We start from the raw sequence: 22735 nt of genomic DNA, 5'->3' as shown, positions 1-22735 counted from the left end.
CATCGTTGACCCTCAACAAGTTACATCCTCCATTCTTACTTCTTGAAAGCTCTGGACTTGGTGCTATAAAAATGATCAAGCAACATCACAGCAGCTTATGGTTCTCAGCGTTGAGGCTGAAGGCAGCGCGGGAAGTCAACTTCCCAGAGGCTGTTATTTGGATTCAGTTGCGTATTTGATGTCCCCTCCCGCACTCGGAGCGCTTGTAGCGCGTCAGTACTGTGCGATCTTATTCACTCTTTGTGACTCATACCTTCTTGTTTCCCCTTCGCCGCGTCGGATTCCTGCGGCTTTCCGTTATAAAGCGCGTTTTATATCTGGGGGCGAACAAGCTAGGATGTCGACCGACATGCCAATCCCCCGTCTCCGAGTTTTGTCCACGGTGCTCGACTTTGCTGCACTGTCGCGACGTCGTCATGGTCGTCGCGATACTCCAGGTATTTCACTTACTATGCCCGAGCCTCGCGTAGACTCGCCCGACCAGGAAGCTCTACCAGCTGTTGGGGAGAGTCTAGACTATGACGAGTTTAAATTGCCAAAACTTACCTCGTTGGCGATTGTATTAGCAGCCAATGGGTTGCTTCAGGTCAGAGTTCTTTAGTAACTTGAATATGTTTTTCAGTCACATTGAATAAAAATAACTGCAGATTACCTTCTTTGTTGTCGTCTCTTCGTCTGATCAATATGCACAGTACCTTGGAGGCACTTCGACGTTTTCTGGTGTTGTCATTGGTATACCCACCGTCTTTTCTGGCATGGCGCTTATCCCTCTGATGAAGCTTGATGAAGGTTTGGTTTTTGTGCTTATATGCGCGCCCCTTAACTCAGCTCTTGTCTTACAGGAGGATATAGACGACCACTTCACTTTGCTTGCGCATCTGCCTTACTCGGCAATGTGTTGTACAGTCTCGCATATTACGCGAACTTCCTCTATCTGATCCTCATTGGCCGTATCGTCTCTGGGTTCGCATTTACATTCTTCATGTATTCAAAACGGTACTGCTCGGATCACCGTCTCGTAGGCGTGCGTCGCAGAACAATGTTAGCTGGTTGGCTGGTCTTGGGACAAGGATGTGGTCTCACGATTGGTCCCTTCCTCGGAGGTCTCCTGTACGTCTTTCCATGCTTTTCCGGACAATATGATTATATCAATATTTTGCAGATACAAGGTTGGGTTCTCTAACGCCATATTCAATGGTTTTACAAGCCCAACCTGGGTCGTCTCCGCAATGTGGGCCATTTTCTGGGTCATCGTGACGCTTTTTTTCGAAGATGTCCCGCGTGTCCAGCCTGCTCGCTTAGAAATTGAACTACAGCCTGTAGCTCAACCGCAGGCTATTATTTCGACTCCTGACGAGATTTTGGACAAGTCGGCGTCAGACGTACAGGAAGTCGATCGGCTGTCATTCACAGAGTCTGCTGGACAGCAAGTACAAAGCTCAGGGGCAGAATATCGCCATCCGGATTTCTGTCCGTCCCCGCAGTCCCGTTCACCTTCTGATGAACCGGATCCACGAGCGACTACGAAGACATCCATCACCACGAATGTGGAAGCTCAAAACACCGATGCTGCGGAGTCAGTTGGTCCCGAACGGGTGCGCATGTCAGCGCCCCAATTGGGTGTAACGGCGACCATGTGTTGGTTTGCGATGACCTGCTTCTTCATTCTTGGTGGTTGGGAGGCAAACATTCCCGTCTTCAGTGGGTCCATATCGCCCCTCAACCCGTTCCACTTCAGCCCTTCTGCGGCGGGAAATCTACTCGCGCTCGGCGGCATCTGCTCGCTACCGTTCCTGGTCGTGAACGTGTTCGTTGCGCGGCGGGTACAGGACCGCCACACGCTCGCGGTCGGGACTGCGCTCGGTCTCGCAGGGCTGCTCATCACGCTTGCGATCCTGCGAACGCGTACGGTCTCGTATGGGAGCTATTTCGTATGCTGGTTCCTCGTCGCACTCGGATTCAACCTCCTGAGCACAGTCACGCTCAGCTTGTTGTCGAAACAGCTCCCTGGGGACTGGAACGCACGGATCAGCTTGGCCATCCAGTATAGCAACTACACGGGTCGTGTGACTGGCGCAGTGTGGGGTGGCGCGGGTGTGAAAGTTGGTATGCTGAACTTTGTGGGTTTGCAGATCGCTTTCGTGGGGATTGGAGCGGTGATGTTCTGCACTTTGTGGAGACAACTCAAGGCGAAGACGGGTTAAGTCTGGGTCGCAAGTGGGTGAGTTGACTACTTCTTTCAGATTCAATATGCTCACAAAGAGTCTACCAGAGGCGCGTGCTTGATTAGACTTGTATAAGCCTTCGGTATCGTTACTATTGTGCGTTTCCTTAATTGAATTAGATGCCATCATCCGACAGCCCGTTTATTTCCTATTGGTTTGAAGATGTATCTTCGGGAGGTAGCCTGAGCACAAAGCAGCGAAAAAGCTAGCCAAGAGAATCATTATCATATTATGCATATATACTACTGTGATAGCGTCTTTAACATTTCTAGTGCCGCTGCACGTTCATCCAGAGCCGACGTAGATCGGAGCCACGACATCAGGTCTTCCACTTTTTGACCGAGTATCTCCAGCTCGTTTACAGATAGCGGTTTTGAGATCCCATCATGGCCAACAAGTTCTTCGACAACTTTATCATTGAGATCATAGACCGTCCCCGTAATGCGAGACATTGCCTGGACATTCTGGGAGAACGGACGACGGATTGCGTCGTATACTTGCAAAGCCTGAGGGAGGGTTTCGAGGGTGACAGTGGGCTGACTGAGAATATTCGCGAGAATGAAAGCGTCCTGGAATTCTCATGAGTACATGTGAGCGTAAGCAGGATTCCCTAAATACCTCAAAAGCTTGCCCTGCTCCGGAACCTTGATGTGGAGTCATAGCATGCGCCTATCTATTGTTGGTCTCTCGATGTGACTACCATTGTGTATAGGTACTTACAGCGTCACCAAGTAGGGCCACTCGTCCGCTAACATAGGTAGACAGCACCGGAACAGTGTGGAGTATCCAGGTCGAAACATTGTCTGCGCACTATCCGAACCGATCATGAGGAAACAAGTCACGGCGGACAATGGGGACTGACGAACGTTCAGCAACGCTTGCGTTTCCGGGTCCCACCCTTGATATTCGGCAAGGAGCTGCTCCTTGGAGGACATCTTCACCCACGGTTGAGGAACAAAAGTGCCTTCATTTTCCGGATTGGTAGAGAAGGCGACCACGTTGAGTAAGCTTCCTTTCGAAACTGGATAGATTACGAGATGCTATGTGTCGTGTCGCGTCAGTGTTTGCTGTCAGCAGTGTGTCATGTATTATGAAGCATTTTCTAACCTTGTCTTTGCCGAAAGCCTGTGTATGGCATCGAGTGAGAAATGAACACTATCTGAACGAAGTTTCGTACCAGTATGGGCGATTTCACAGCTATGTGCTCTGGGTGGGCCTTCTGCAGAGCCTCAGTCTTAACGAGAGATCGGTATACAATGGATCCGCTCCACACGGGCTCCACGTAAGATGCAAACTTCGCAGCCGCCTGAGGGTCCCCACGATGCTCTGCCTGCTCTGAAAGAGTGGTGAACATGGTCCGACGCACAACGGATTTGATACCGTCGCACGCAACGAGGACATCACACGTTTCCGTGGATCCATCAAGGAAACTAAGGGTTATCTGCCCTGTGCTTGATTCTGAGTAGGATTCAAGCCTCTTGGAGAAGTGAATGGGGAATGAGGACGAGATGTGCTTGCGAAGGACAGACTGAAAGTCGGCTCTGTGTATGGACATCTGCCCGGCTAATCAAAATGCCTCTTAGTCAAACACGCTGGATCATGAGACGGAAGAACTTGCCTCTCTCGTTCTCTTCGCCAAATGCGATTGTATTCTCCTGGTCCGATCTCCGGAAATTAAAGCTGACAACTACATCCTTGTCAGCCCAAAGTCCTGAATTACAGTAGCATGCTCACATTGATTATGCATCGTGAATGCCTTCACATCGTCATCTATCCCAAGACTTTGCAATATACCCTCAATCCGCGGCCATAAACTCAAGCCGGCCCCTATCTCCGTCAATTGAGCGGCGGACTCGTAAAGGTCAACATCGATGTCCGTGCTCAGTTTCAAGAGCGATAAAGCGAGACTTAGACCACCGATACCAGCACCGCTGGAAGAATATGAGACAAGCTGGTGCAAATAACACGCGTACTTACACGATGGCAACCTTGAACTTCTTCTTTTCGCCCATATTGGTGTAGGAAGAAGGGTAGAACGAGAGATCTAGATAGGTTTTGAGTAGACAGACCGCACAGTTGTCCACCCGTCCTGTGGCTTATAACGTAGAGATGGGCTTGCCATTAACGTCTAGAGCGTCGTAGACATTACGGGTTTTGCCCAATTCATAACAAATGGAGCGGAAGGATATCCGCGTCATGTAACGAATTCTGAGCCGTCCCAGTGGCGAGATGAGAAACGCAGATTCTCAAGCATGATCCATTGGATAGTGGAGGCCCCCCTTGAATACACTCGGCCACCTTCTGCTCTCTGAATTGCATGTGGGACCTAAGATCGGTCGAGTAAAAAGACTCCAATAAACATGCTAGGGGCAGACTACCAAGATCATCGTGCAACCCAGAGGTTTAGCTGGGCTGACACAACAAACCAACACGACAAAGAGGCTTGGACTGCGGGCTGCAATCGACGGCAGCACTTGGACAAAAATATACGCCAAACTCCATCAGCCACTGCCTTCCTGTACCTTTCGCTTAAGTAATTGAGTGAGATGAGTAGTATCCAAGTCTGGAACACCAGTGATTGTGTTCAGTTCGTGATGCATCACAGAAGCAAGAGAACTTGGAGATGACTCATGAGTCGCGATCTTTGGCGACCTTCCTTTCAAGTTCCCGCGAGCCTCGCACGCCCTCGAGTCCTTGCACCCTTGCTTTGTATCTAAGACGGTCACTGATTGTCTCCGCCTTGGTCAACGTCATAGCCTCAAAGGCTTTGCGTTGGAGACACGATTCTAAACACGTCTCAAATGCAAACACTCGGTGTTTATCGTCATCCGAATGGATAGCCTATGAGTTTTCGGCAGGAGAATCAAACAAGGATTACTACATCGACATGGTCTCGTACCCAGACGTGTCGAAGACACGTCTGGGCACGAGACCACATCGACAAATGGCACAGTACCTCATCCCGCAGCGGAGCTACTATAAAGGTGGGCTTCTTATCATTGCACACTGAGATTGTCCGTCTCACTATGTCTGACAACAAGTTCAGTCTTGCTATCGCGTAAGCCCATCATCGTCGTAAATTGCGCGTGGTCGTGATTCACCCATTGCACAGTGGCGCAGGCATAGGCGGCCTTGTCTTTGCACTGTCGCTCCAGAAATTCTGCCCTAATATTGAAGTCAATATATACGAGGCAGCAACGCGTTTTGGGGAAGTCGGTGCTGGCATTGCCGTTTGGCCCCGAACATGGGAACTACTACAGAAGCTTGAGCTCGACTCCGACATTTTGGCCGTTTCGAACACTAATGGCAAGGACCGTGGTAGGTATAGATTCCGACTTCTGCTATGTTCTGGTAACAGATGAATTGTCTCAAGCTACTGGTTTCACTTTTCGCAAGAGCGACCAGCCCGAAGGCATGCCTTTCCCTTCGAACGCTCCTCGAGGTATGAACTAGGGCTATCGGGCTGAAATACCTTACTGATGGGGCCCGCAACGAATTTTCAGTCGCATTCAGATCGTTACACAGAGCAGATTTTCTTGATGTTCTCAGTCGGAACCTGCCACAAGGGCACAAGTTCCATTTTTCCAAGAGGCTTGCCACATACAGCAAGCTACCATCTGGAAAAATCACACTACAATTTGCAGACGGCTCCGAAGCTCAATGTGATGTCCTTGTCGGCTGCGATGGAATAAAGTCCGCTGTTCGCACAACTATGTATCGCTTGTTGGCAGAACGCGAAAAGTCAGCTGGAAATGATACGAAGGCCGCCGACCTTGCCCGACAGTCAGAGCCACGGTGGAGTGGAACGGTAATATATCGCTCGCTGGTGTATCGAGATGAGCTAGAGAGGCTATTTCCTGGCCATCCAGCGCTTTCTCAGACTATGATGGTCTGTACCATTCTCCATCACGATGCTTGTCGGTATGCTTATTTCGGACGTAGTGTTTTGGTCGAGACAAGGTATGTCGAATTAGAGTGGCTCTTTGCTCATTCAGTTGAACGTGGAGTTAGCATATTGTTGCATATGGCATTTCATCAGGACAGAAGATCAATTTCGGCGGCTATGTTTCTAAGCCGGACTTGGAGGGTACCGTATATGGTGCTCAGTGGGTTCATGACTCGTCCAAGGAGGAGGTTGTGGCGGAATACCGCAACTTTGAACCTATGATCCAAGCCCTCCTAAGCGTGCGTCTAATCCATTTTTCGCCTTTCGGTAGTTTCTGATGACTTCCAGTGCCTTGGCGATGTTTCACTATGGGCTGTGCACTCATTACCCACATTGTCTACATTTGTTGACGATCGGGTCGCGTTGATTGGCGATGCTGTCAGTAACTGTGTTGTACGAACGTGTAGCTTTGCTAAGCCTCGTCTTCGCATACTTGACAGGCTCATGCTATGATGCCTTATCAAGGGTCTGGCGCTGGACAAGCATTCGAGGTGGGGTATTCATAGACATGGCGGTTACATGCACTCATCAATTGACAGGACGGATTCATTTTGGCTGCTCTGCTCGGTCATCCGGGGACGACGCTCGAGAATGTGGATCAAGTGCTCAAGGTTTATGACGAGATTCGACGCCCATTCTCGCAGGAGATTGTTGAAAAATCAAGAGGGAATGGCCTAAAATATGACTTGAGAAGCCCAGGCTTAGAATGGATGACAGAAGAGAAAAGTGTCACGTCGCCACTCACGCCTGCTCAACTAGAGGAGCTCGGTGATTCTATCGAAGACGCCTTCACGTGGGTCAAAACTACCAGCGTCATGGACGATCTCGACAAGGGCATCAAGCGGTTAGAGGAGGTGCTGCAGTTATCGAAATAATCGGTTGCTGGCCGCACTGGTGCGCTGTACTATTCAATGTATTGATTATTGGACTATGCAGTATCTGATATCAATTACATATATTCCGACGATCCGCAGATGCTTTATACGGTATGAAAACCACTCGACAACTTCTATTTTCGCTCAGGAAAGCGTTATCCATTGGTTTACTTACAAGGCGAGGGTACTCTGCATAATATGGCTCAATATATTGGTCACTTCGGCAGTAGATTGATGCTTCATAATTTCATTTGGATCGGCAATTTTGTTTCTAGACGCGCCCATCTCACAATATGAACATTTTGTCGGTGGAGACGAATTCACGACATGCCCGCGCCCGTCAAGTATTCGCAGCACCAAGTCTCCGATCCACGTCTGTCAATCGCTCGTTTCAGAATGACAGCAAATCTCTGGGATGACCTTGCTTGACGCTAACCGTATAGCCTTCACGGCGACAGAATGCCGTCATGCTACCAGACTGACCATGAGCAGTAAGTTTTAGTGCTTGATCGTCGTCAACACCGCTTCCCACTTGTATCCCAGCCGCCACGCCAAGATGCAGTCAAGGCACCCTGACGGCACCGAGGTGATGTCGATGGTGAAGATGGCAAATCATGACTTTATGAGTTCCGCGTCGGCCACAGTTCTCCATCGCGGTCGCACCGGTCGTCCTGGATTTCTAGATCTGCTGGGCAGTGCGATCGACTATCGGACTTCACTACCAGCGCCCTCCTGACGCTATAAAAGTATGTTCGTCAGAGTCCTCAAACTACCAACATTGGTTCTACGTCTCATTGGGTATCGTCATCAGCTTTCCTCATGATCACTGCTACATTTCTTTCGATACTTCTCGCGGATGTAGCAGTTTCTATGCCCTCAATGAATGTTCGTCAGACAGGGGCATCCTGTGCGGGGCTAGGTTCAGATGCGACCGATACGACGTCGTACAACTTCACGCTAGCAGCATACAATACCACGAATTCGGGTGGCGTAACCACACCTCTTGTCCTCGCTTGGGGCCCTCCCGGAGACAGTCCGGCTGCGAGTGAATGGGTGTTCTCCGTAAGTCCATAATGTATTTGCAGAGCATACTTGATGAATGGTCACAATTCAGACGTACGAGTCATGGGGTTCTAATCAGTGGCCGTACAATACCCTCCAAAGTGGCGCCGTCTTTCCCCAGGCTGGCTCGGACGAAGAAGGTCTTGGAGCGTTCAGTGCTCCAGTCGCTGCTGGGGACGAACTCGTTTTTGTGGTGACCGAGTACGAGTCCTCTCCCGACGCCGCTCAAATTTATTGTGCAGTTGTAAGTGCCGTCCACGAAGACATGGAACGACTTCTTACAGATTCTGTGTAGCCCGAAGTAGCGACAAATTCTGTGTTGTTGGCCGTCAATGGTGACACGAACAGTTTTTCGTTGTGCACCGCTACTACAACATGGATCTCTGGAAGTCAAGTAACCCTTGTGTACGAAGCAAGTGAGGATAGTGACGAGTACATTTACGACACATGCTACGCAGTCAAGGTGGCAATAGAACCAGTATAACGATTTCAAAGAACTTACGAGAAATAGGAGAAACATTGCTAATATCGGGTAGTGCGTGATGCAATAGCGTATATACATTACAGGTCCGGTATAACGTGGTTGCTTCGACAGATAGGCTATATATAATACAGTCTTCACTCTTGCATATTAGCGAAGTCAGCATACGTCGCAATAGATCGCAGCTAGGAGAGAAGATGAGCAAATAAAGGCCTTGAAACAACATCATACACAGCAAGATGAGACGGGGTACTGTGTTTATTACCGAATGTTGAACTACAGATCCTAGCCATGCGATGCTGACAGCGTTGCATCATACGAGCGTCGAGCCTTTGGGTCTTTCAGGACAGAGTAGGCCTCAAACACTCGCTTGAACATTTCTTCCATACCACCCTACAAATTGATATCCAAATGAGCAAGCACCATATCAATGTGATTAAGTGAGCCAACCTTATCCGGATGGTGCTTGAGTGCTTGCGTCGTGTACGCTTTGCGGATATCACTGGCTGTACACCTTCTTGGGAGACCTAATGATGCTTCAATAAGACACGCAGTAAGGCGAGTCGTAGAATCCAACCTAGAACACTGTAGTAGTTTGGTGGCCTTCCGCGTTCGGCCGCTGCTTTTCTTGTGGCACTTGCGAGTTCGGCCTGCAGCTCAGCAAGCTCGTCCTGATTCAGTTTGGATATCCCATATTGAACGGCAGCCTTGAGGTCGTCGACGGCAAGATCATAAAGCCGAAGAGCAAGGTGTAATCGGCCGCGTACTATGTGGGCACGGGGAGACACTTGGTCCAACTTCAAAGCGCTATCAATGGTTCTGAGCCCATCCGACAACTGGCCGAGCTGAATATTGTGATTGATCGATGCTATTCATCATGGACGAACGTAGATGATTCTCCGTACCTTCAATTGCCCATTGGCTATTCGATGAAGCAGCTTGGCCCTGAGCGGGCCGCCCCCACCTTCCGTCCCCTTCTCGCCGACGAGCTGTATGCTGTGTTCAAAACGTTGCTATCATTACTTCAGTCCGAGCTGAACGCACCGTAAGTGCCTCGTTCCATTTCCTAATTGCCTCAGACCATTTACCACCCAGTCCTAGTGTTTCTCCTTCTTCTTGCAGCTGTTTAATATCTTTACATCGAGTCCTCAGCGCTAGAAGATTCTTATTGTCCGGGTCCAGTCTGAGTACAACTGCCAGATGGAGAAGTGCTTCAGAACAGTTTCCAACTAGCAGAAGGACTACGGCGCGCAAAGTTATGACTTGAACTGCTTCCGGCTCTTTACTCAGAAGGTACCTGATTTACATGAATCAGTGCGTCAAATACACTGAAGTCATGCCAACGTACTCCGTGCCGCTTACAGCTTTCTCCCAGTCGCATTCCGCTAGCTGCAGCTCGATTCCCCAGCAGCGGAATTGGACGGGCAGAGGACCATTCTCCTCGGCAAATATGGTGAGGCAGGATTGATATGCAGTCCTGGCGGCTCTCCAGTTTGCACAAGACTGTGCCTTTTGGTAGCTCTGAATGTGGACTTCCAGAGCCATGAGACGTTTCCTCAGAGCCCGCGCGTCCTCGTTTTGGGGATCCAGCCTCAGTACGTCCTCAATGATAAAAAGGGCAGATGCAGTCGAGCCAAGATAGAGATGAGAGCGAGCCATCCATAAGATCTCTTCAGACGTCAGCGAGAGGCCCTTCGATATAGCGGTGTTGAAGTCTGCTATAGCAGCGTTGAAATCGTGGGACTGGGCCAAAGCGACCCCACGAGAGGTGAACAACGCCAATGTGGAAGAATCTATGGCTTCAAATCTCTTCGATGAGTACGATAATGGTGCCATGTCGCTAGCAGTGGGCTCACAGATCGCATTTGTCAACAGAACAGCTGCCCGATCGTATTTGCCCGACTTCATGAGGAGCTGAGCTCGGTACTGAAGGCCCACTGCACTTATATTTGGCGCTTGTTGATCATCTTGATCTTGCCGTTGCTCCGACGTTGATCTACTCAGTCAAAAACATCGGATGTCTACGAGGCAGAAGTGCAGGAGAGAAGGACGCACCGTGCGTGAGGTATAAGAGGATCGACTCTGACATCTTCACTTTCACTCTGATTTTGATCATAGTTACGATCATCTTCGACTTCGGAACTCACATGAACATCGCTAGGCTTGGAATCGCATACGTTGCCTTCGTCGTTGATATTAGGATGATTGCTTGTTCCGCTTGTAGACGGTTGATCAGTGTACATGTTCTCCCTTGGAAAACAAGGCCTACGGCAACGGTGTGATTAGAAGTAAAACCAACAGCAACAGAAATGAGTTATACCAGCTGTTATGTTGCGAGTTTCCACACCGGTAGCAGAGACCTATCAGGGGTGGGGTTTAGCGGCTACACGATGCCTTATCAGCATATCAGGGCGTACGACGGTGTCGCGCTGCTCGAGGACAGGTGTCGGATTGATGCTTTGTATCACCACAGGTCTTTGAGAGTGTCATCATCATGTCACGGATGTATCGGGGCATTGCGGCTCACTGAGCACTTTTGCCCGTAGCACTGGAATTCTACATGTCCCGTCCTGTTGCATTTACGACAGACTCGCGTCCAAGGCGCCGTCTTCCGGCCTCGCACATCGTGATCCTCGTCATGCTTATGCCATTGCGTAGAGACAACGGCATGATTCATCATCAGCCCCCGCTAAATCGATACAGTAAGTAATTGGGCCAGGAAGTGCACATTCAATTGCATGCATTACACTTGGGAAGGGAAAAGTATCATGATTACGAGCGTCGCAAAATGGACACATCATCGGGTGAGCCTAAAAACAAATAAGCTCCTAGTAGCAAATGGTTGTAATGAAGCCTCATATACCTACCTTCACAGGCCTTGCAGCATCATGATCCTCCCATCCGCATGTTTCGCATTTAAGGGAGGCCTGCGCTTTCATCTTTAAGGGGCATTCTTGTGAAAGGTGAGTATCTGATATAGCGAACAAAAGCCGCCTGCATGAATACAGCAATGAGGTGCATTCGACATGCGCTCACGTTGACGACACCACACGCAGCTGCTGAGATTGCGAAAATGTGTGGACATATTTGTGCGGAAAGCAGTTAGTAGGCCTCGAAACTCATCCAAGCAGATGCACAGCTATCCACGTTACCATTTCAATGACTTATCGCTGCCAGACACGATTGAATGAGGGATCCCACGCCAGACGCGCTCACATCCCTCAAATGATCTACAACTAGCTCATCGCGGGCTGCTGACTGTTTATTCATCGCCGAGTATTGTCACAAAAGCGACACGCATACTACAGCGGTGACCCTACAAGGCATGTAAGAGCCACTAGATATGGCAGAGATACAAGAGAATCACTCATGTCGAACGAGGCATTCAGGATCTGGCAGATGCTAAATGTCTCATTCACTAGCACTTGGGCCAATACCAAGGCTCCAGTATATAGAACATGATCGCACCGGAATCGTGTGGAGATTACCATTCAAAGGACACCCGCAGCGTTACACCACACATTCCCATAGCGATCTGCGGCCATCCCGGTCGAGCCCCCGCCCATGACGCCCTCTTCGCCGCTGTCGATGTACCCCACACCGTAGCTCCACGAGGCCGTGTATTTCGCAAGTGGACACTTGATACCGAGGAAGTACGGGCATGCGCGGTCCGCCGCACCGCACATCTCCAAACACGGCAACACTGCGTTGTAGTCCTGCGTGAACGACGGGAGGTTCGGGTTTCGCGGGTTCGATGCGTTCTGCAGTTGCAGCGCGGGAAAAACCTGCTGCGCCGTTGGCTTGGACGACACAAAGGATGTAGTGGAACTGGGGGGCTCAGCACAGCGCGGGAAGGAGACGAGGCAGAGCCATGTGCGGTAGGCTGCTTGGCAGTCTGTGCAGGTCATGATGGGGCTGTAGAGATCCCGCCCGCATGCCCATGTAGATAACATGACAGTAAAGTTGGTGAGGCCGCTGAGGAAGTTCTCGGTGACAGCTTCAGGAAGTTCACCTGCGGTAATCCCGGCTGCAGTATTCGAGGAGTTTATTGGGACAGCATATGAAACGGAGGGGCAGAAAGGAAGCGAGTACAAGATTGGGCATGCAAATGCAGCTTTACGACGTAGTCAACGCGAATGAATGAACCTGAGAGGACGCACATACCTGACTTGGTAGTGAAATAAATAGGACCTGCGACTTGTGTACCGTTGTCGACCGCGTATACTGTGTAGTTAGTCTGTGGTGTGAGTCCGTTCACGAACCACTGCCAGCGCCAGCCATCCGAATCGCGTAACCATAAGCCTTCACTGGATGACGACGGTTCATATAGGCCAATGTTCCCTCCCGATGCCCGCATAGCACATCCTGTGCGAGGTAGAGATGTTAGTGCTTGCGAAGTAGGTGCAATGAATATGGAGAACTGGGGAGGAGATGACGGCTCGGTAGGGAAAGTGAGGTTAGCAGGCGGAAAGGTATAGTTTGGATATGTTGAGACCGAGAATGTGGGCGGCGAGAAAGGCGGAGAGAAAAGCAGGACCTGGTTTGCGGTGGAGTCGCCAAGCAGAGGCAGGGTGTCTAACACTTTATGAATGGGGCCTGTGAAAAAGAACTCGAATGAGGTCAATCTGAGCGAGTTGTTTATCACGGAATGAAAGGGCTCCGATGCGCAGCCTAGGTAGTCTGTACATAAAGATGCTTACCATTATTTGATACGCCTACTTCGAAAGGGAACTGATTGGAGCTATAGACAGCAAGCATGCCCGAAACCGACATGCTCCCCGTCCAACTACCAAGAGAATCTGCATCAAGGACAATCTCATATATGTTCGCCTGGCCGAGATTATTCGGCCCGGGTGTAATCCCTGATTCATTCGACACAAAGAATCTTGGCGGATTGGAGGTCGTAGAGGAGCACAGCGCGACGGAGACGGAAAGCGGAGATGAGGATACGGGCAGAGAATATGTTGTAGATGTCGGGGTCGTCGAAAAGTTGTACAACTGATTCAAGGAAAGCTGCTGTGATTCTGCGAGAGTAAGCCACGCCTGCAGAAGACAAAACAGGGTTTGACGTATTCGCATTGCGGGCAATTGCGTGGGCACTCTGCCATCGGTGGCATCGTCCTGGTCCATTCTAATTGGTGGGCGCTTAAGAATGCACTATCCCATCACGTGGGTGGACCACCCGACGCGCCTTCGGCGCCAAATCACGCGAACCTCGAACCACCTTTCCAGTTTCCACTACCCGCGTTTCCCGTGTGATCGTCTGCTCGACCGCCAGGATAACTTGATGTGTATAATAATCCACTGATCAACAGTCAAGTCAAACATTTTTTTCCGATGAGTGCAATGTAGTGTTAGTCCGATTTCAACGCCACCGACGGATGGGATGCACTGAAACATTTAAGCATTACTTGAACTTACGCGCCCTCGGTGGACCCCAGTCCGCCAGTCGGCTCGGATCATATCTTGTCATGAGACGACTCCGGTTTGCCAACTCGGTTGCACCGACGCGATTCTGTCCACAACTCCAACATCGTCGTGGATGTAGCAGCGACCCTCAATATGGCCGTCTTACGTCGTTCTTCATATGCACTTGCTCGCATTTCTCCAGCGCGTCCTTACGCGACTTCTAGCAATGCGAGTAAACTCACCATTGGCATTCGCAGGGAGGACCCGCTCCGGATATGGGAGCGAAGGTGTCCACTCACTCCGGATGTCGTGAACGAGCTCACAGAGAAGGAAGGTGTCGACGTATTAATTCAGGAATGTGAAAGAAGAGTATGGTCTACGGACGAATTCGTCAAGGTCCGTGTCGTCTTCAACCCTGCTCGTGTCCTGTGCGAAGTGATGTTGTCATAGGCTGGAGCTCGAGTCCATCCTACACTCTACCCGGCACACATCATCCTGGGTATCAAGGAGACGCCATTGCAGGAAGTCTTCAACGACCCCATCCCCGCGCTCTCGGGTTCGGTGGACCATCCACTCCTTCCCCGTACTCACCTCATGTTCTCCCATACCATCAAAGGCCAGATGTATAACATGGAACTACTCTCAAAGTTTGTCTCTTCAGATATACCGGGAGGAACGCAGACACAGGACCCCGCCCTGCTTCCACGTCTCATTGACTACGAATTGCTTACTGGAGAGGACGGAAAACGGACAGTTGGGTTTGGCTGGTTTGCCGGGGGTATGTCGCAAGTCTTCTCTCGAGCATTCCGGGATAATGGTTTCGGATCTCAGTCGCAGGTGCCCTTGAATCTTTGAGTGCCCTCGCTCATGCACAGCTTGAACTTGGTGTGGCGAGTCCTTTTCTAGTATGTTGCAGTTGCGGAATGATCTCGTACTCCCATTCACATTGCCGAACAGTACACTCCCCGGCCGCACTCGTATCCTACGCTTGCCTCCATCCGCGCTCTGCTCAAAGACGTTGTAGGCGCGCGTATTGCGCTGGAAGGCACACCTAAGAGCCTGGGGCCACTCGTGTTTGGGGTAACAGGGTAGGTCAGGCGGCTGTCTGAATTGCAGTTCTGACACGTTGATAGGATGGGGAAAGTAGCTCAGGGCGTTCTTGATCTTCTAGAAGATCTGCCTATTGAGAAAGTTAAAGTCAGGGATTTGCCGGCATTGGTGGGAAATCCCGGTGAGTATCCGATGAAGTTGCCTACTTTTAGCGAACTTCACACTTATTCACACATTTAGATACTGACCTTCACAAGGTGGAGCCTGCATGCTAGGTGATTCAAGGCTATTCCTGATTTTGGTTTCTAGATATATGTAGTGCACGCACTTCCGGAGGACTATTTTGTGCGGAATGATGGCATGAGATACTCGCGTTCAGATTACTATGCAAACCCCCAAGACTACCAATCCGAATTCCATTCCAAGGTAGGTTCAACAACTCAAAGAAGTCCAATGAGTTTTAATTACCACTAGATTGCCCCATACTTGTCCCTGCTTCTGCATGGAGCAGGGTGGTCCCCGTCCTATCCACGGCTCATGACCAACGAACAACTAACTCTCGCACTCGAGAAGGCGCAACAAGTCGGAAGAGGCCGTTTTGCCTGCGTAGGCGATATCAGCTGCGACATCGAGGTCAGTGGCTCCTCTCGATCCGATCACACACGACACCACTGACAGGAGCGCAGGGCGGTCTCGAGTTCCTCCCCAACACATCGACGCTCTCCGCACCGTTCTTTTCCACGCGCCCAAATACGCTTCCCGCTCACCTCCCGTCTGTCACGATGATGGCAGTCGACATCTTACCGACGGCACTTCCGCTGGAGGCGTCCCAGCATTTTTGTAGAGTTCTCATGCCGTATCTGCGTTCGCTTATCGCAGGCTACCGTGGGACGAACACGAGACAGGGCAAGGAGCATGAGGCGTTGGACAAAGCGACGGTTGCTTGGAACGGTAAGCTCACCGAGAAACACGCATGGTTACAAAAACCATTGGGTATTTGGAGTCGGTCTACTGCTGCATCTGCTGCTGCTGCTAGGGCATATTTGTCACAGATATCATCTGATACAGCGAAGCGTGACACAACCTTGAATTTAAAGAAGAAAGTGCTGATGCTGGGGAGTGGAATGGTTGCGGGCCCTGCGATTGAAGAAATTTGCAAACGTCCCGACGTGCAGCTTCTCGTTGGTGCGTCTCATTCGCAGTCGGCAATGGACTGTGTTAACGGATTGCAGCCAGTAACTCTTTAGCTGATGCTGAGCGGCAGACAGGCTCGTTCGCGAATGCGACGGCTCGCTTGGTTGATATGAGTGACGCGGAGCAGGTTGGTCAATTAATTCAGGAGTCGGATTTGGTGATAAGGTACGCTTCAGTGTCGAGACGTGTTCAAGTCTGCTGTAGTTGACGCACAATGTCCCAGCCTCCTTCCGGTTCCATTCCATCCAGCAGTGGCTAAATTGTGTATTCTGCACCGGAAACACTTAGTGACAGCATCGTACATCTCGCCGACCATGAGGGCTCTCCATGACGAGTAAGAGGTCTATATACGATTTAGATCGGCGACTGAGATATGTTTATCTCTTAGAGCAGTTGCAGCAGATGTCCTCCTCCTGAATGAGATTGGGCTTGATCCTGGAATCGACCATTGCTCCGCGATATCGCTCCTCGACTCGATTCGCGCCCAAGGGAAAGAAATTGTATCTTTCACGTCCTTCTGTGGCGGATTGCCAGCTCCCGAGTGCGCAGAAGACGTACCACTGGGCTACAAATTCAGCTGGAGTCCCAAAGGTGTCTTGACGGCTACCTTGAACGCAGCCACGTTCAGAGTTAGAGGAAAGGTCCAGTCCAATGTCCCCTCCCCACGGATGTATGCTGATTGCCCTGGTGCGATGATAGAACTATCACATTGACGGTAGCAATCTCCTGCCTGCGCATATACCCGACATACCCGTGTCTAAAGTGATCAAATTCGAAGGTCTAGCCAACCGTGATAGTCTGCCGTACGCGAAGTTCTATGGATTAGGACCAGCTGACGAAATGCGGACAATATTCCGCGGCACTTTGCGGTGCGTGGCCACCAATCTGAGATCATACTTGCATAGCGCTGTTGGCTCACCTCTCATCCAGATATCCAGGTTTTTCGCGGCTTATGAACGGCTTCAGCCGAATAGGTCTGCTGGATAGCTCGGCGCCGATCCGTCTCGACAGCTGGACGTCGCTCGCGCGCAAGTCGCTGGAGGAGCGGCTCGGAACGCTGGTCATGGACGACGACTTATCGATCCGCTCCGCCATTCGCGATGCCGTTGAATCGGTGAGCCTAGACGAGATGGGGGAGCTGGTCGATTCCCTGTGCTGGCTGTCGTGCATGCCGCACAGCGCTCTCGAGTCTGTTGTCGGCAACCAGACCGCGTCGTTGCCGCCGCTGCCAAGCCAGCCCATGTTGCCCATCGACTTGTTCGCAACGTTACTCGCGCACAAGCTCCGCTATCAGCCCGCAGAACGCGATCTTGTCGTTCTGCACCACGAAATTGTGGCGCGGCCGCAAGGCAGGTCGGACGCGCGCTCGGTGCCGAGCACAGAGACACACACATCCTCCCTGATATCGTATGGGACACCGCAGGCGTCCGCCATGTCGCGGTGCGTGGGGCTGCCTGTGGCGTTCGCGGCACTTCAGGTACTCGAAGGCAGCGTGCAGCTCCGTGGCGTGCACGGACCGACGGATAAGGCGGTGTATGAGAATGTGTTGCGGCGTTTGACAGAGGTCGGGCTAGGCGTGTCGGAAGGCGTGCGGAGGGGCACTGGGTCTGTGGAAGATACGCTTCATCGACATTTCTCTAATCGCGGTCCGGCTCTCGAGGCTTGACTTGCAGCTGGAAGATGGACGCTTCCGTACGCGTGTATGATGTCGATTATTATGTATTATAGGACACCGGGAATTTGTCGACTGTGATTATTGGGGGTGGTAAGCCTCGTCCTGGTGACTACAGTGTACACTGCGGCTTAGTATTGGAATAGTGTGTTGTCAGAGCCTTTGTTGATTGGCACGCATCTGGCATCGTCGCGCGTGCAGACTCACCGACTGCCCCAATCGCGACTCAGTGAGCGTGTATGACAAGTCCGCGCTAACGCCGTCGCGCGTGATTTCATGTATTTGCCAGTCTGGCTCACTTTAATTTGTTACGCTTACAACAATGCTTGCGACTGCTACTTGACGGTGCCAAGATCTTCGCTCTCGCAGTCTTGCTTTGTTGCTCATGTGTATCGTAACATAACAGGTTGAAGTTGGGATAAGCGGTACGATTTCTGCACACAATGCCTCGGCAAGCGCGCATCCACTTCGTGTCTCTCCATTCGTCTCTGGTCAACTTGCCCATCTCTCTGTACGGTCCGCTACTGGAACGTGGAATAGTATGTCTTCGCATTTTCTTCCTGGTATTGTCTCATTCCGATACGTAGTTTGTCATCAGCGACCTCAAAGCCTCGCCGTCCACTTGACGCACACTACAGCCACAAAGCAGGCTGCTTCGGGAAATGGTACCAAGAGAGTTGAAGCGTATGTTGGCTGGACTGGAATGGCCTCTGCGTCCTCCCTCGCACGCTTCAGCTCGGGAGACGCGGGTGACAAGGGGTTAGAGACCATCGAAATTGATCCCCAGTTTGCGGAGGGACTCGGGTTTTCCCTGGGAGACATTGTGTGTCTCTTCGCCGTCCTTCTCCTTGCGCTCTTCTGAACTCCAGGGCATTAAAGGTGGAGATTGGGTTACTTCATGATCTGGGCTTTGCGCAATCTGTCGCCACGGAACCTTTAACGTCTGACGACTGGGAAATCATCGTAAGTGCGTCCATACTGTCCCTGACTTGATGAACCACAATGCTCCGACCTATAGGAAATACATGCGTCTCATGTAGAGTCTACCCTCCTGTCTCAGGTGCGGGTAGCAGTCATTGGACAAGAGATAGACGTATGGGTCATGGGGCGCACGAGAGTCCGCCTCAGGGTCAGTAAGTCGTTGTACACTTTTAGAGCGTTATCGATAGATGAACATGCATCAGATTCTCTCGATCCTTCGACGAGCGGGAGAGCGTTGCTCCTTAATAACAGCACCGAAGTAAGTATTGCCCCAAAGCTGCATGCTAAGGAGCGTACTTCTGCATCCCGAAACGCCCGTTCGAAACCCAATAGCAATCATAACCGCGAAAAAGCGACTAAAACCAATGATCGCACGGATAGTATTCGCACCGGACACTCAGAGAAGGCAGAATCTGCAGCGAAGACCGACGCTCTGAAGAAGCCGACATTGCCTCTCCGCGTTCTTCCAACACAGTTCTTTACCTTACCCACCAGCTCGGCATATCTGTCTGATTCCGAGTCTGAACTCGCCATAGCTTATGTCTCTCACGCAACGTTAGCGTCACTGTACGATACATGCCCGAGCGCGCTAAGTAGCTGGCATGCATCTGTGCGAAGGATCAAGCCACCTGTGGACCCCACAGAAGTACACACATCTGATGGTCCAGACTCTGTACCGGTACCTCGGGTCTTGGTGCCTAGTGGCGAAACATCCAAGACCATGGTTCCGCTCACACACAAGTCGCTGGACGACGAAGTGATCCTGGTTTGGTCTGCTGACGTTCCTGTTCCTGGAGGCCATATCGTTTTTAGTACCCCAGTAGATAGCGTGCAGGATTGGAATCTCGTTCGGTGAGTCCCAAACTATCAAGAATCTGTGTACAGGTTATTCACTCACGTTGCCTGGGCTTCAGCGTTCTTTGCACGAAGGAACATGAAGTTCTGCCAAGTTCAAAAGACAATGGCAGTTCAGAAATTCTCGAGCCCCGGTACGTTATGCTGCTGAGAACTTACCTTAATTCACCGTGCTAACATTTATTAGATCAAACGCACAGTCGAAAAACCACTTAGCGGGCATAGATGATCTTCTCAGAAAGTGTACCCAGTTCTGCCTGACGAACTTTGCGTTGCATGCGTTCAGCAGAAGAGTCCGAGGAGGTACGCCTGCGGTTGTTTGGGGTATTGTATTCGTACCTGGACTAACGTGCGATACTAGCTCCCGGTCTACTAGTGACAGGCAGATCTGGAGCAGGGAAGACATCCTTTCTCAACGTCATCGCGAAGTCAATGCAAGGAGATTCCCGGACGTATGCATGTGCGTTCTTATTCGACGATTTCATCATGAAAATTCTCAAAGCCCTCAGACATTATTTACGTGGACGCTGCGAAGTATACTGAAACGCCTGTGGCGAAAGTTCGCTCGCTTCTAAACTTTTGGATGGTCAAGGCGACATGGCATCGACCATCCGTCCTTGTTTTCGACAACATCGATAAGCTAATGGGTGCGGAGTTAGAGGTGCGCTTTTTGCCAACAATCGTATTTCCATTGATCCTGAGGATCACTTGCAGCATGCAGATTCGTTCCGAAGTCGACACATCACGGAGCTATTTCTCGCCATCTACGGACCATCTGCGCGATCTGCTGCCCCCAATGCTAACGGAGTCGTGCTGCTTTCTGCTGCCGAGTCGCAGGCCTCCCTACATCCCCTGCTTAATTCATCGCACATATTCCGCGAAATCGTTACTCTCAAGCCACCAGGAAAGGATGCGAGGAGAGACGTATGTCGGTACGACACAGAAGACATATGACTGCTGATAGTATAAATCTAGATCCTTAAAGAACTGGTCATTGACCGAATGAACTCTTCAAATCTGACAGAAGATCCTTCGTCGTCGTTGAACTACACGGCGCTAGCTACTCAGACCGAAGGATATTCAGTGACAGACTTGAAGGATCTGGTGTCGCGGGCCATCCACCGTGCAGCCATCAGAGCTACAGCGGAAGATAGCAATGAGGACGATAATTCGGTACCGCTTTCTCCTAGTTTCATTGGCGTTTGACGTTGAGCGAGACCACAATAGGCAATTTTGACTACGGAAGACTTCAGATCTGCACAGGTTGATTTTGTTCCCCTTTCCCTGCGCGATGTGAAACTGCAAAAGTCTGATGTAGAATGGGCTGATATTGGAGGTGCGTCATGAGGACTGGTCTTTATTCTTTCTATCTACAACAGTGGCATTGTAGGTTTGCGTGAAACAAAACGCGTCCTGCGAGAGACGCTGGAGTGGCCAACGAAGTATGGGCCCATCTTCGTCCAGTCTCCTTTACGTTTGCGATCTGGGTGAGTATCGGGCACGGCTCGCGTGAGCATGAATTTCCTGATGCCCTTCTTTTAGGCTGCTCTTATACGGCTATCCTGGGTGTGGGAAGACATTGCTCGCGTCTGCCGTTGCGAAGGAATGCGGGTTGAACTTTATCAGCATCAAAGGTCCGGAGCTCTTGAATAAGTACATTGGCGCGAGTGAGAAATCGGTGCGTTCGGTCCAATAATCGAATACTGCTCTGCCTATTCGATGTCACCTTTCATAGGTCCGTGATCTGTTCGAGCGGGCCAGCGCTGCGAAGCCTTGCGTGCTCTTCTTTGATGAATTCGACTCCATAGCGCCCAAGAGGTTAGAAACTCCATTATGTTTCGCGATTGCAGCGCTTATCAGTATATCAATCGCAGAGGCCACGATAGTACCGGCGTCACTGATCGCGTTGTGAACCAGATGCTAACTCAGATGGACGGAGCAGAAGGTCTGGATGGTGTATATGTACTTGCCGCAACTAGGTATTTGTCACTCATTCATTCGCTTTGATTCACTACGAAATCTGATATCTCTTTCCAAGCCGTCCAGACTTGATAGACTCTGCTCTTCTTCGACCGGGTCGTTTAGACAAATCGCTGCTCTGCGACATGCCTGACGAGCAGGATCGCAAGGAGGTTTGCGTTATTTGGCCTCACGTATGACTATGTCGCTTATTTGCATTGCATGGCAACAAGATTTTAGCGGCTTTGAGTCGTAAAATTACCTTCGCGTCGTCGGTCGATCTCGACCAGATAGCTCAGGACACTGAAGGCTTCTCGGGGGCAGATTTACAAGCCCTTGTGTATAATGCACATCTAGAAGTCATCCACGACACTATCTCGTCGCATGCGACAAAAAAAGGGCAGCCTCATCTGAATGGTACAAACGAGTCACCCGTCGACCGTGAACCAGAGGACTTGAGGTACACAGTCCTCGGTGGGGATAATACAACCAGAAAAGTGCTATCAAGAGCCGACGAGGCGGCCCTCCAGCGGAGGGTAAGACACTTGCGAATTGTATCGTAATAATGCACCGATTTTAATATTTTACACAGTTGCAAAGAATACTATCCAAACCAACGGCCTCTAAATCGGGATCTGGACGCAATCAGGGAGTCGACCCTCCGCCTGTACGTGACTATGCCGATTGCCATTTCGGTATGCGAACTAAATAAATATTTTATGATATAGAAACACGAGGTTAGTCAAGAGCATCTTCATCGAGTGCTGGGTACTACACGGCCATCTGTTCCACAAGAGGAACGACTGCGACTTAGACATATGTGTGTCGCTGTCTTTCGCTCTCAGAAGACACCACTGACTATCTCACGTCCAGATACCGAGCTTTCGTATCAGATAGGAGCGGAGAACTTCCTGTCCCCCCGGAAGGAAGTGATGTAGGGAGCAGAGTGTCACTTATGTAGTGAGGTGCAAGGATCATAATTGCATCCAAAATCGATGGCAATCGAACCTATTTCTCGACACGCCG

The 22735-nt window shown here is 50.7% G+C and overlaps 8 protein-coding genes across 8 annotated transcripts; 5 read left to right on the top strand and 3 right to left on the bottom strand.

Moving 5' to 3' along the window:
* Window positions 1–451: 451 nt before the first annotated feature.
* Window positions 452–2204, top strand: FIBRA_00471 (uncharacterized protein; the record flags this gene model as incomplete). The annotated part of the gene is made up of 4 exons (XM_012322366.1): window positions 452–586; window positions 648–789; window positions 843–1110; window positions 1163–2204. The coding sequence occupies 4 exons, from the start codon at window positions 452–454 to the stop codon at window positions 2202–2204; spliced, it is 1587 nt and encodes a 528-aa protein (XP_012177756.1).
* A 263-nt stretch (window positions 2205–2467) lies between these two features.
* On the bottom strand, window positions 2468–4237 carry FIBRA_00470 (uncharacterized protein; the record flags this gene model as incomplete). The annotated part of the gene is made up of 9 exons (XM_012322365.1): window positions 2468–2794; window positions 2844–2894; window positions 2946–3035; window positions 3092–3265; window positions 3333–3350; window positions 3403–3753; window positions 3815–3912; window positions 3960–4156; window positions 4203–4237. 9 exons carry the CDS (start codon window positions 4235–4237, stop codon window positions 2468–2470), a joined length of 1341 nt encoding a protein of 446 aa, XP_012177755.1.
* A 1014-nt stretch (window positions 4238–5251) lies between these two features.
* FIBRA_00469 (uncharacterized protein) lies at window positions 5252–7046 on the top strand (the record flags this gene model as incomplete). The annotated part of the gene is made up of 9 exons (XM_012322364.1): window positions 5252–5283; window positions 5338–5543; window positions 5599–5667; window positions 5729–6114; window positions 6168–6185; window positions 6237–6410; window positions 6460–6549; window positions 6612–6662; window positions 6711–7046. The coding sequence occupies 9 exons, from the start codon at window positions 5252–5254 to the stop codon at window positions 7044–7046; spliced, it is 1362 nt and encodes a 453-aa protein (XP_012177754.1).
* Window positions 7047–7865: 819 nt separating this feature from the next.
* On the top strand, window positions 7866–8592 carry FIBRA_00468 (uncharacterized protein; the record flags this gene model as incomplete). Its single annotated transcript, XM_012322363.1, has 3 exons — window positions 7866–8108; window positions 8161–8352; window positions 8404–8592. The coding sequence occupies 3 exons, from the start codon at window positions 7866–7868 to the stop codon at window positions 8590–8592; spliced, it is 624 nt and encodes a 207-aa protein (XP_012177753.1).
* Window positions 8593–8874: 282 nt separating this feature from the next.
* FIBRA_00467 (uncharacterized protein) lies at window positions 8875–10497 on the bottom strand (the record flags this gene model as incomplete). Its single annotated transcript, XM_012322362.1, has 6 exons — window positions 8875–8982; window positions 9040–9116; window positions 9167–9434; window positions 9495–9578; window positions 9634–9886; window positions 9938–10497. The coding sequence occupies 6 exons, from the start codon at window positions 10495–10497 to the stop codon at window positions 8875–8877; spliced, it is 1350 nt and encodes a 449-aa protein (XP_012177752.1).
* A 1583-nt stretch (window positions 10498–12080) lies between these two features.
* Window positions 12081–13719, bottom strand: FIBRA_00466 (uncharacterized protein; the record flags this gene model as incomplete). Its single annotated transcript, XM_012322361.1, has 3 exons — window positions 12081–12703; window positions 12754–13185; window positions 13290–13719. 3 exons carry the CDS (start codon window positions 13717–13719, stop codon window positions 12081–12083), a joined length of 1485 nt encoding a protein of 494 aa, XP_012177751.1.
* Window positions 13720–14151: 432 nt separating this feature from the next.
* On the top strand, window positions 14152–17908 carry FIBRA_00465 (uncharacterized protein; the record flags this gene model as incomplete). Its single annotated transcript, XM_012322360.1, has 14 exons — window positions 14152–14394; window positions 14449–14776; window positions 14830–14903; window positions 14956–15086; window positions 15132–15229; window positions 15289–15305; window positions 15358–15474; window positions 15523–15681; window positions 15735–16233; window positions 16281–16407; window positions 16466–16576; window positions 16631–16883; window positions 16942–17111; window positions 17173–17908. 14 exons carry the CDS (start codon window positions 14152–14154, stop codon window positions 17906–17908), a joined length of 3063 nt encoding a protein of 1020 aa, XP_012177750.1.
* Window positions 17909–18357: 449 nt separating this feature from the next.
* FIBRA_00464 (uncharacterized protein) lies at window positions 18358–22647 on the top strand (the record flags this gene model as incomplete). The annotated part of the gene is made up of 20 exons (XM_012322359.1): window positions 18358–18453; window positions 18513–18737; window positions 18794–18877; window positions 18933–19047; window positions 19099–19747; window positions 19810–19884; window positions 19938–20053; window positions 20112–20210; window positions 20260–20411; window positions 20465–20674; window positions 20726–20923; window positions 20978–21086; window positions 21141–21237; window positions 21293–21428; window positions 21486–21568; window positions 21625–21729; window positions 21789–21882; window positions 21943–22245; window positions 22302–22376; window positions 22438–22647. The coding sequence occupies 20 exons, from the start codon at window positions 18358–18360 to the stop codon at window positions 22645–22647; spliced, it is 3231 nt and encodes a 1076-aa protein (XP_012177749.1).
* Window positions 22648–22735: the final 88 nt, after the last annotated feature.

This window comes from Fibroporia radiculosa, assembly GCF_000313525.1.
Source record: "Fibroporia radiculosa TFFH 294 genomic supercontigs, scaffold212, whole genome shotgun sequence".
NCBI lineage: Eukaryota > Fungi > Basidiomycota > Agaricomycetes > Polyporales > Fibroporiaceae > Fibroporia > Fibroporia radiculosa.
This window is presented reverse-complemented; position numbering and strand designations above follow the sequence as displayed.